General features: G+C 41.3%; 1 protein-coding gene across 3 annotated transcripts in view; it reads left to right on the top strand.

Annotated features, from left to right (window-relative positions):
• Positions 1-231: 231 nt before the first annotated feature.
• The window catches only part of TBC1D8 (TBC1 domain family member 8), a 134,140-nt gene continuing 121,178 nt past the window's right edge, over positions 232-13,193 (top strand). For all 3 annotated transcript variants that reach the window (XM_043994675.1, XM_043994674.1, XM_043994673.1), the window contains exon 1: positions 232-467. In XM_043994675.1, the coding sequence (XP_043850610.1) occupies positions 341-467 (127 nt within the window). In that variant the 5' untranslated portion in view covers positions 232-340. The remainder of the gene's footprint in view (positions 468-13,193) is intronic.

Genomic DNA, 13,193 nt, shown 5'->3' with positions numbered 1-13,193 from the left:
AGCTTCCAGTCCGAGCCCCAGCCTCAGCCCCAGCTGCGCTCCTTTCTCCCTAGTGAGCGGGGACCGACGCGGGGCTGCGGTCCGGGAGCCAACCCGCACTCCGCCTTCTCCCGGAGCCGGCTGCAGTAGACGGGACGAAGGGGGTGGGAGTGAGGGTTGTAGGGGGCGGGCCAGGGCCAGGCCCGGCGGGGGACGATGTGACCAGCGGGGCCGCTGGCGGGCGGGCAGGGGGCGGAGCCGCAGGGACCCGCGGGACCCGGGCGAAGGGACAGAAGCAGCAGCCCCGACGGGACAGAGGGGACGGCGGCGGCGGCTGCGGCCGCAGCGGGAGGCGCGAAAGATGTGGCTGAAGCCCGAGGAGGTGCTGCTGAAGAACGCCCTGAAGCTCTGGGTCACCCAGAAGAGCAGCTGCTACTTCATCCTGCAGCGCCGGAGGGGCCACGGGGAAGGCAGCGGCCGCTTCACGGGTAAGCGGCGCGAGCCCAGGTGCCTCTCGAGGCTCCCCGCGAAGAAGGCACGGACCTCCAGGGCAGGGCCACTGGATAGGGTCGGGGGAGGGGGAGCCCCACGGCCGGACTGAGCCTCGGGTTGGGGGACAAAAGAAGGAGGGGGTGGCTTTGGACGTCAGGACCCTGGGCAGACGGCGGAGCCCAGCGCGTTCGTAGCTAAAAGGGACGACCCCCTGGACGCTTCCCCCCGCCCCCGCCATGGGCTGCTGGGCAAAGCCGGGGAGGGGGATGTCGAACCTCTTAAGCTGGCACTGGCCAGCTGCCTCCTCGTAGCGAGTTGTTGGGTTGGAGGTGAAGGAGTCACTGGTTGGCTCTTAGGATTTGGGATTTCCTTTCGAACTGCACTTGTAAAAATCCCTCTTGGCTATGGAGTGAGAGGTCCAGCATTGGCCGGTGGAAGGCTGCGGGGTTAGAGCCAGGCGGCCCAACTTCTATACAGAACTGCTGGAGGGAAACTGCCTTTCGGGTAAACAAGAGTTTGGTTGAGGGCCTGAGTTAGAGAGATAGACTTTGTGTAGAAAGAAGCAGGAAATTCTGTTTCCACCTGTGCAGGTGCGCGGCGATAACCCTCAGGGATGGAGCGTGTGCAGTCGGCCCTGGGGCCATCCTTCAAGGAAGCTTGAGTTAGTGTCTGGGAAAGGGTAACCCGAGTTCCAGGCGGGTGCTTAAGAGGAGGGAGGATCCTATCTGGTTCAGGCCAGCCAAGAAAACAGAGAAATTGGGCTCACCTAAGAGGATTGCTAAACTTGTGTGTGGGTGGCCCTTGGGGGGAGTGGGTAGTTCCAGACTTTCAGCTCGTTATGCCTCTATAGGAGAGGTACTTGTGGGGTTATCACAATAGCGAAGGAGGGGAATCTGGAGGAGCTACCGTACTGTCATTTCTAAAGCTAATCTTCCTGATTGCAAAATGAAACGGTTTAACTTTTTTTTTTTCGCTTCAGTTTCCCCTAAGGAATGGTCTGAGACAGAATTCTGGATTGCTAAAGGGGGGTGAGGGTGGGGAATCCTAAATTAATATAATAGAAAGTAAACTCTTTGAGAACGATTGGATCCCCCCTCCCCCCATCTTCAGCACCTAGCACAAAGCCTTGAATTCAGGAGGTGATTACTGAATGTTTGTTGGATGAAGAGACAGAGGTGTGTTAAGAAATGCCATATAAAACCAAGGGGATTGGTCAACAAGTTTCAACAGCTGGGTATAACTGTAGGCACAGCTTTCTACCAGGTGCAGTACGGAATGTAGAAGTAGCATGAGGACTATAAAATATTTAGGGAAATGAGATGAAAAAACTATGGTTGGAAAGTTTTGTGATACAGGTTTTCAGAGAAAGAAGTCAGCATTATGAGTCAGAGTACTTGTAGGGATGTGACTTAAACTGGGCCTCTAAAAATGAGTAGGAGTTGGATAGGTGGAAAGGATGAAAGATAACATTCTAAATGGGGGAAAGGGATACTTTCCTTGTCATTGCTCATGCTATAGGTGTGGGAGTGGGCAGTGAGAAGAATGATCTGTCTGAAGGAAGGAGATCAGGCTATTTGTGTTGGGAGATAAAGTTGGATGCTCTAAATGCTAGAAACAGAAGTTTAGACTTAATTTTAAAAAAAAGCTGTGGGCAGGTAGGTGGAGAAGTGGATAGAGTGCATGTCCTTGAGTCAGGAAGACTCCGCTTCCAAAGTTCAAATCTGGCCTCAACCACTTACTAGCTGTGTGACCTTAGTCAAGTCACATAACTTTGCCTCAGTTTCCTCATTTGTAAAATGAGCTGGAGAAGGAAATGGCAAACCATTCCAGTATCTTTATCAAGAAAACCCCAAATGAGATCATGAAGAGTCAGACGATTAAAAAATGATTAAACAACAAGAAAAATGAAACATTGCAGGGTCTTGAAGAGAAGAGTTCAGGATAGATTTTAGGGGACAGGAAAGATTAGATTTGGGAATATTTAGTCTTTTTAGCATATGTACTTGAATATCTGCTTGGAGTTAAGCATGATAGCTAGTCTTTAAGATTGGTGGGATGCTCAGGATTTGAGTCAGATGGAAAGTTGAAAGTATTTGTTCAAACAAGAACTATGGGGGGGGGGAGCTAAGAGACTCCCTGATGATTTATCAAGCTGTATAGCATTGAGCACATTATAGGTTGTCCAATAATAATTTATGATAGACTCAAAGCAATTTTGAAACATTGAGACTCTATTACATTCAATGTCCTTGAGTCCATTTTAGTGTTTTGCCAGACCTGGGTCCTAATTGTTTCTTGATTATAATTGGGAGAGCAGTCCTGTGAACCTCTTAACAAGTATAAGTAGTAGTATCCTCATAGGATCATAGATTTGGAGCTGGAAGGGACCTAGAAGTCATTGAGTTTAACTTTCTCATTTTACAAATGAGAAAACTGGAGTCCAGAGATATTGAGTGACTTTTCAAGGGTCATACAGCTAGTATGTGTCAGAGGAAGGATTTGAACACATGTCTTCCTGATTCTAAGTCCAGCACTCTATCCATATCTCACATGTCCAAAACAAACATTCATACACACACAAACCCAATCCAAAAAAAAAAAAAATCAGAAGCAGAGGGTGTTGAGGGTGTTGGCTCCAAGAATTGAAAGAACTCAGGTTTCCTGACTGTTTAATTTCCTAGGGACACAGTGTACCATGTTGACCTTAATGATGGCACAGTTCTGTGTAGTTTTATGCCTTTCACTTTTAGATATGATACCACAAGACAAGTTGCATTTGTTTTGTAGTTGGAGAGACCCTGAGTTATCAGGTCAGATTGTCCTTAAAGGGAAACTTAAGCTGTTAGCATAGAGTAAGAGAAACATCACTGTTGTGAAGGTTTGGGAAAGTATAAGAGTTTAATCTGGTAACATTAGAGATCTCAGAAAGTAAAGAATACTCTGGGCAAGTTCTGAGTTAAATTCATTCTTTTAAATACTAAAAATTTGGTGTCAGATATTTAGAAAAATGAAATTTGGGAAATTCCTTGACTTCCCCTGAAAGTCAAGAGAGAAATAGAGACAATTCAATTTGCTCTATGGATAAAATATAAGTAATTATGAAGAAAAAAAACCCTGTACTATAGGTACTATAAGACTAGGGGCAGCTAGGTAGCCTGGAGTCAGGAAACCCTGGGTTCAAATATGACCTAGGACACTTATTAGCTGTGTGACCCTTCACCCTTTTGCCTCAGTTTCCTCATCTGCAAAAATGAGCTGGAGAAAGGAATCAAAAGCTACCACAGTATCTTTGCCAAGAAAGCCCCAAATGGGAGTCAGACACGACTGAAACAACTGAACAACATAGAACCGGGAGTCAGAAGCCCTGCATTTTAACACTGATTCTGCCACTAACTTTGTGTGACCTTGGACAAAGCAAGCTTCTGGAAGCTTCAGTTTCTCATTTTTAAAATGAGAGGAATGGATGAGATAGCCTTTAAGGTCCCTTTTAGGCCAGTCCTGTGAATCTGAATTTTTATATGATGCTGAACTTTACTAAGGGATTATGATGGGAGAGGAGAGTGTAGTAAGAGCAGGAGTGCTGGTCTGGAATGGTAATGAAAGATGGTGGGATTGGAGATCAGAGAAAAAAAGAAGAATGAGTTTAGGAGGAATAAGGCTTAGGGAGAAATAGAGAAAAGATTATGATCATATTAGAGTTCTTGAACCTGGAAGCAGAACACTTGTGGGGGATGGCCTAGGGATGATCTTCCCATTCTTTTTATAACCTTTACTTTTTTAAAAAGAAAAAAATGGCAAGGGCTCGGGTAGGTGAAGAGATAATAAATTTCATCCTTGTGCTGCTGTTTCTTAGGCAACAGAATAGGAAAACTCATCTTTACCCTCCAGGGTTTACACTTCCTTATTCCTAAATTTGAGCAATTCAGAGAGGTCAATGACAGTCTTCATTTGTTCTTCCACCTTGGCACTCACCTTTGTGGACAGGAGTGCTATAGACTCCCTGGGTGTCAATGAAAGTTTAGAAACACTTACCCCCACCTCACTAAAAGTAAAAGCAGTAGGTTTAGTATAAAAAAGAAGCTGCTACCCTCTCGGTCAATGTGTAAGCCAGCCCAGATGGACTCTATGATTCTCACTTGTACTGACCATGCAAGTTGTAGGTCAGACTTTATTGCTAAGTGTGTCACTGTAGGAAGTTTTCAGGGTGCCAACATTAGTGATGTTGGTGCCATGGTGCCAAGCACCCTAGTTGGATCCCTAAATAAGTTTATTTATTTATCTACTTATTTATTTATCTATCTATTTATCTACCTGTCCATTCATTCATTTGTTTATTTATCTGTTTATCTATTTGTTTATTTCTTTATTTTGCAGGGCAATAAGGGTTAAGTGACTTGCCCAGGTTCACACAGCTAGTAAGTGTCAAGTGCCTGAGGTCAGATTTGAACTCAGGTCCTCCTGAATCCAGGGCTGATGCTTTATCCCCCTGCACCACCTAGCTGTACCCTTAAATAAGTTTAAAATTCAGAATGCCCTGGGATTATAAAATGTGCAAAGAATGAGCATTTGGGAGAAAATAGAGAAATTAGTACACCATTATTTTCCCCTACCCACCCTTCTGGTTTAGAACAACTATTTGAGGGGCAGCTAGGTGGCACAGTGGATAGAGCACTGGCCCTGGAGTCAGGAGTACCTGAGTTCATATCTGGCCTCAGACATTTAACACTTACTAGCTATGTGACCTTGGGCAAGTCACTTAACCCCAATTGCCTCACTAAAAAAAAGAAAGAAAGAAAGAAAAAAGAACAACTATTTGAAATGTCTTTTCAAATGAAGGAGCTCTATGCTCATCTATCAGATTTCAGATCTGCCCTTTTGAGGACTTGCTTGCTTTTATTCTCTAGTGTTTTCAATATCTGCATTTCTGTTCCTTCCTATAGCTTGAAGATATGCCTTGATCTTTGGGCAATTATCATTGTGTTCTTCAGAATGCTTGTACTAATGCTTTGTGCCTGATCTTGGATTTGACCATACTCAAATGGGTCTGTGATCTCTTCAATCTAGGTATTCCCTCCAGCTGTATAGAATATAACCCATCTATGCCTGCCCATCATGTGTGAATCTGGTCCATGCCTTCCATATATTTTTCATATGGTATCCACTCCATATTTTGGTTGCTGTCCTCAACTTGTTTTGGTTTTGTGAAGATACCAGTGAAGCACCACTGGTTGGTCATTAGCTCTGTACAACCCCCTTGTCTATTCTTGATATTATACTTTTCTTTGATTATATTTTGTATGTTTCTCCTTTATAATTTCTTGTTTTAAGAAGTCATGGTCCTCTCCACCATGCTTAACTCAATACTTTCATTACTCTAGTATTCCAAACAGCTTCACTGGAAAAAAATTTTTATTAAGATGATGAGGGGGCAGCTAGGTGGCACAGTGGATAAAGCACCGGCCCTGGATTCAGGGAGACCTGAGTTCAAATCCAGACTCAGACACTTGACACTTACTAGCTGTGTGATCTTGGGCAAGTCACAACTCTCATTGCGCCACAATAAAAAGAAGGAGGAGGAGGAGAAAGAAAAAGAAGAAGATGATGAAGATGATGATGATGAAGATGATGATGATGATGATGCTAGAGGGAAGAAGAAGAAGAAGAAGAAGAAGAAGGGACCCCAACCCAGTATGTGGATTTATTTTGCTTGACTATGCTTATTGCCCACAAATTCCAAATGAAGTAGAAACAAGTGCAAGAAATTCTCTCCATTGATTATTTAAATCACAGGTCTTTCTGGACTAATCAAATGGTCCCTGGGCCCTACCATAGTGCTTTCTTACACTTTACATACTGCATTTCATTTGAATGTAGTAAGAATAATGCATTTATAATTATCTAATAAAATACTTCACTCACTGATTTTCTGTCAATCTTCTAGCATTTAACATGGTTGACCCTACTTTCCTAACTATATACAGCTCTTAGGGTTTTCCTGATGCTGCTTTCTCTTGGTTCTCCTCATGTTTTTCTGACTGTTCCTCAGTCTCTTTTGTCCTTACTCTCTATGCGGGTGGACTCTCATGTTCTGTCCTGGGCTCTCTCCTATTCTCAATATTCCTTCAGTGACCTTGTCAGTTCTCTGCAAAGAACTTTGAAATACAGAAAGCTATCCCTAGTCTCTCTCTTTAGGATATTTTAATTGTATGTCCCATTGGTGTCAGTAGGAAAACTCAATACATCCAAAACAGAACTCTTTTCTCCTCTCCCGTCCTCCAATCTACCCTATTCCATACTTCTCTGTTTCTATGAGGGAAAAGATCATGCTTCCAGTCACTCATACTTGGCTCTTCTCTTTCCTTTAGCCCAATATCCAATCAGTTGCCAAGTCTCATTGATTCTATCTCCACAACATTTTCTCACATGTTTCCTTTCCTCCACTTACATGGCAACCATCTTTGTTTTGGTCCTCATTACATCTCCTGTATTATTAAAATAGGTTCTTAATTGGTCTCCTTTTTTGCAGTTTCTCTTTTCTTCAATCCTTCTCTCCCTACAGTTTCCAAATATTCCTAAAGCACAGGTCTTACCGAGTCACTTCCCTGATCAATAAGCTCTAGTGATTTCCTGTTGTCTCCTGAGTAAAATACCTGGGAAAGACCTTAGCTTAAAAAGTCCAAGGTCTCTCCATTGCATCTGGGGCTGTCTCTAGTTGTCCTAGTGTATATCTTGCCACTGGACCCAGATGGCTCAGGAGGAGAGAGTGAGGCTGGTGACCTTGCACAGCCCTCTCTCACTTATGTCAAATTCATTGCAAGCCTTGACATCACCTCCCAATGTCATGGTCCTCTTCAAGAATGAAGGACAAACAACAGGGGTAAAATGCAAACTCCTCATTTTGTCATTAAAAGTCTTTTATCTGTCTCCAGCCTACTTTTCCAGATTCTTTATACAGTATTCCCCTTGACATACTCTTAACTTCCAGCCAAACTGGACATCTTGCTGTTGCTCACAGATGACATTCCAACTTTTATTGCTCTTTTGCACTGCCTGGAATGCATTCCCTCCTCATTTGTACCTTTTAGAATACCTTGGGGTTTTTTCTCTCAAAACTCAGCTCAGACTCAGCCTCCTATGTGAGAATTTTGCTGACTCTTCTCCCCCGCTCTAGGTGCTAGTGCTTCCTTCTGTAATGATTGGAATGACGCCACCTACTGGAGACTTGCTGTGGAGAGCTCCACCATGAGGAAAATGCCTCAGAGGCATTGTGGCTTTTCCTTGGCGTCAGGAAATGATGCTTGCTCATGGGTGCTGTCTATCAAGTCTACCAGCCAATCAACTGGAGGAGCCTCCTATGGTCTGGGAGGAGACAGGAAGGAGGAAAGGGAGCCTGCGCAGGGAGCGCAGGCCCTTTTTGGCTTCCGGACTTGATGGTGGTGGCGGCAGAGGACTTCACAGGAGATTTGAGGAAAGATAGGAATGCCAGACTGTTAGAATTCTGTTCTCAATCTTTTTCTTTCTATTTTCCAATAAACCCTTAAAACCCTAAACTCGTTTTATCAGTGATTTTTAGTCAGTTTCCCCCAAACTGGGGGAACACATTAGAATCCACATTTAGAATCTTAAATTACACACTTCTTAATAGTACTTTGTATTTACTTGTTTAATGTTCTTCATTATCAGTGAACATGGAATCCCCTTCACTCCAATAGAATGTACATTTGTTGAGGGCAAGGGCTATTTTAATTTTATCTTTGTTTCCCCACCTACAGTAGTACTTATGATAGAGATTTTTGTTGTTTGTCCACATCTAACTATGTGCCTTTATATCATATAGGTACATATTAAATAGGCATTTTTAAATTGCTTGTTTGTTTGATCAACATATGCCACAATAATAACCCAATTCTAGATTTTGAGCTGGAAGGAATTTTAGAGGTTATCTAGCCAGACCTCATTTCCTTGATGATGAAACTGAGACCAGAGATATTGAAGTAACTTCTCTGAGATATGTATTGTGTGTGTGTATATGTATTTATGTGTATACATAGAAAACTTCTCTAAGATATATACATACCTATATTAAAAACTTCTCTAAGATACACACACACACACACCTCATTCAACACTCTTTCTACTGTACCACATGCTAAGTTGATGGTGTTGATTTCATTGTGTGCCCTAAGGCACATAATGTTTCCAAAGAGAAATACTGGTTGATCAGGCTTATTTGCTATGCTATGCTTGTGATAATCATAAGCTAACAGACCACAATGAAGCTAATTCCAGCTTGATAATTGGCATTTATGCACCATCTATTGCAAAGGATGAAGTAGAGAAATTGACTGAAGAGTAGCTTGGAACAAAGACCTTTATAGATATCCCTTACTTTGATGGATCTGTGGTCCTTATGATAAGGGTAAGGGTACTCCCATAGTGTCGGGAATGGCTACCTAGTCACTCATCCTGTAGGGCTTTTGCCCATGTTTTCCCATAATTCCTCCATAGAGTCTCCATCAAATGTGCTGGGGGCCTTCCTCTAGATCTCTTGATGTAAATCTACCAGAGGATCACTCAGACTGTCTATCACTTATTTATCCTTTAGTCTGGAAGGGAAATTGGGAGAGTTCAGGTGAGTTCCTGCCACTACTCTTCCAACTTGGCTCCTCCCTTTGCCCTTATCCCTTAGTCTTACTACAGTTCTTTCTCATCACCTTTTGCATTTACATATCCTTCTGGTAGAATTTTTACTAATTTTTCTGTGCCACTCTTCATTAGTTATATGCGTCAGCCTGCTCATTCTTCTCCAGTGACTTTTGGGAGACCTACAACTTTAAATCTTTGGTGACTATGATATTCCATTACTCAATTACTCATAGCCACCCAGCAAAAACCAGAAGACTATTGATGTTTAAAAAGTGGGCCTTTGTACCATACAATTTCCCAAAGGCAATCCAGCCCCCTCTCTTCCTCTTATTCAATTCTGGATCCATTGTCTGTAAAAGGCAGATACATTGATATATCTTCTCTGTGGTTTGTCTGTCCAATTGCAATATCATAGTCTAGGCAAGTAGGTACTCTTCATTAACTTTTTCTTTGTAGATAATTAATGTGAACTCTTTTATGTGATTATGGCTCTCAATGTTCCAGGGCTAGATTTAATCAGTGCAATGTTATCTGCAGAAAGAAGCATCTGGATTGCCTCAGCATCTGTAGGAAATCCTTCTTTTGGACTGTTCTGGACAGCCTCCATGATGGTGGCAAATACCTTTTGGCAAACATGTTTCTCCTTTGTTTTATACCTGGTTCTATATTAAAAAATCAGAGGGTTATTGAATAAATTTATCTCTATTATATCTTTCAGGGAATGTCATATGATTTTACCATGTGCATGGGTGATGAGCAGGGTGGTAATGTGTAAGATTTTAAAGATATATAGAGGAGACCTCTATCCTTTTAAATTCTAAAGCCTATTAGGGAGCAATGGATGAACAGAGAAAGCTCCATTTAGCATTGCTAACTTAGGGGTGCTTCTGGTTTTGTATTCCAGTAGTGGCCAAAGGACCATTTTTAACAAAATAAAACTGATGACTCTTCCACTCCTGGTGCAAACATTTCCCATAACCATTTTTGTACATTTACCAAACAAAAAAAAAATTAAATAGCATTCTGCATATTTGAGTGACTCCTCAAATTGGAGATCTATAGTTGCAGAATAAGCATTATTACAATAATAGGTCATATTTATATAACACTTAAAGAGTTAATTGACATAGGCGATTTCATTTTATCCTTGCAACAACCCTGTAAGGTAGAGTAGCTCAAATGCTACTAACCCCATTTTACAGATGAGGAAACGAAGGATGTCATAAGGAAGTTGACTGTCCAAAGTCACAAAACTGTTAAATGGTAGACCTAGGATATGAACCAAGGTCCTCTGACTGAATCCAGATTTTTTATTTCTTTATGTGTCCTATAAGGAAAGTTCACAGCCATGGAGTTAGAATTGAGAAAGGGTTTTTTTTGTTTGTTTGTTTGTTTGTTTTTAATGTATTGAATTATGACAGCACAGTGTGTGCAGGAACTGGTTGTGTCTGTAACTGGGAGATGCCCCATTCTAGCTCTGCTTGACTCCATTTAACATCAGGGTAAAAATAATAATTCTTAATAATAAAAGAGACATTTACATAGTACCTAAAAGTTTACAAAGCACAAATGTACATTATCTCATTTGAATTTCCCAACAACCTTATGAAGCTAATTACCAAGGGTACAAGTAGGATCATTCCCATTTTATAACTGAGGAAAGTGAGGCTCAAAGAGGTTAAGAAATTTGCCCATGGTTGCACAGCTTATAAATGTGTGAAGAAAAATACATGTCCCCATCTTCTTAGCTCTAGGTCTAGCTTTCTATCCCTTATGCCAACTGCTCCTCATAAGGTAATTTGTGTTCTGAGCCAATAGACACACAGTCTTCTAGCTAACTGGTGGTAAATTAATGCCAGTAATTTCAAAGAAAACCAGAATCATTTCCCCAGTAGATAAGTTTTGTTTATTACCTATCACCAGTTCAACCTGAAATTTATCTATTCTTGTCTCTTCCTCTTGTGCTATGGGAGGTATGCAGTGCATGAAAACAAAACAAATACCCTTTTAAAATATAATCTCCTCCAGGGTCTATTCTGGCTGTTCTAGACAAAGAGTGACTAATACATTGTGGGCACTCAATAAATATTGATGAAAAACAATTTTAAGCCCAGGCTTGTTTTGTTTTAAAATCAAATTCCTCAGTATTTCTTTCACCTTCTTGTTTTAAAATCTTCTTGCCACTAGGAAAAATTACCTGTGGAGAGCTTGAATTGACAAATAGTAGAAAATTCACTAGCCATTCAGAAGGAAAGTATACTTACCTTAGTAAACTGTGACACTTAATGCATTTTATTTTTTAGTACAAAGTACTTATTTTCTATTGATCAACCTGGTAGTGAAAAAAAAATGGATTTGAGCAGTTAGTTCAACTGCTCCTTCCAAAGTCCAGCTTAGCTTTTGGAGTAGGAAGGTATTTTTGTAACAAACAGGGCACATTGAAGGAATAAGACAAAGTAGTCCAGTAAGCTTGTTTGATGCAAATGAAGAAACCAAATTAGGAAATATGATTTGAGAGGAGGTAGTTGGATGCATGAGGGCCTCGGTTTACAAATTATTCTTTAAAACATTTGGTGGTTTTTTCATCTGCAATGAAAGGGTAATTTAGTCAGTCAGAAGATGAGTTTATATTCTTCACTCTATTGATATGCTACTGGATTGTGTGTGTATATGTGGCGTGCACGCCAAGATATTTTTCCTCTTTGTACCTATTAATATTCAGTGAGATAAACATTGTGTGGAAGACAAGGGCACATTATAATTATTTAGAGGATTTTGTCCTACTGCTCCTGTGGAAAATGCTCTTCAGAAAAGATAGTATATCTTAAAAAAAAAAACTTTTAATATGCAATATGTCCTCCCTCTGCTACACCATTTGTTTTATACAATTTGGCATTGAGTTCACAAGATTTTTGACACATATTCTTTAATTTTTTCTCATGAAACTACATTTTTATCACATTAGATAAGTACACTTTTGACAAAATCCATTTTCCAAAGACTAACCTTAATTATAGTCCATTGGCTTATGAAATTTTAATTACTTTTTAAGAAACAAGTATTTACTTTCTCTCCAACCCTCCCACCTTGAAAAACAATAGAAAAAGAAACCCTTCTAACAAATATATGTAGCCAGACAAAACAGATTCCTTCATTGGCCATGTCCAAAAATGTGTGTCTCACTTTGCTTATTGAATCCATCACCTTTCTGTCAAGAGGTGCATGACATTCTTTATCATTGGTCTTTTGGAACTGTGTTTCATGCCACCCATTTCTCAACATTAGAAGCCCCTGTGTGTATTTCTGTAAGGACTTGGATGAGAGTCACACAGGATGAGCAGGCATGAATGGGTTTTGATCTATATCACTGGAACACCCTCGTTGTAGTTGGACTCTCTTCCAGGCCTCCAGGTACTGAAGGCTTTTTTTGAATCCATTTGTGATTCCCTTCCATGCTGCCTTTTTGTACCATACTACTTGCTGTGGAATAGGGAAAGATGTTAGGAACTTAATTGTTAGATGAAAGTCGAAGCTCCAATGCCTATTATTTCTATGATCCAATCCAATCATCATAAATAGTCATCTATTATTATTGCCACATGATGACTTTATTTATACCAGGAATGCTAGCACCATCATGAAAAGCATTCCTCCCCTCCTTTCCTTTCCCCTTTCCTCTTTTCCCCTCCCCTCTTTTCCCTTTCCCATCCCCTCCTTTCCATTTCTTCCCCTCCTCTCTTTTACCATTCCCTTCTTTCCCCTCCTTTTCTCCCCCTTCTCTCCCCTCCTTTCCCTTTCCCTCCCTCCCTCGCTCCTTTCCCATTCCTTCTCCTCTTTTCCCTTTTGATCCCCTCCACTCCTTTCCCTTTCCTTCCCTTTCTCTTCCCCTTTCCTTCTCTCCCTTCGCCTCCTCTTTCTTTTTTTCCACTCTTCCCATTCACTATGGGGAAATCTGTTCCTTGTTATTTTTAAACTTTCTGTGCTAATACTTATCACCTGGTATCTCCTGACTTCTTCATGATTTATAATGATACACAAGCTTCTGGGGGATATAGTTTTCAAATAGAATATGCCCC

The sequence above is a fragment of the Dromiciops gliroides genome, chromosome 3 (assembly GCF_019393635.1).
Source record: "Dromiciops gliroides isolate mDroGli1 chromosome 3, mDroGli1.pri, whole genome shotgun sequence".
NCBI lineage: Eukaryota > Metazoa > Chordata > Mammalia > Microbiotheria > Microbiotheriidae > Dromiciops > Dromiciops gliroides.
Note: the sequence above shows the minus strand (reverse complement) of the source record. Positions and strands in the feature narration are given on the sequence as shown.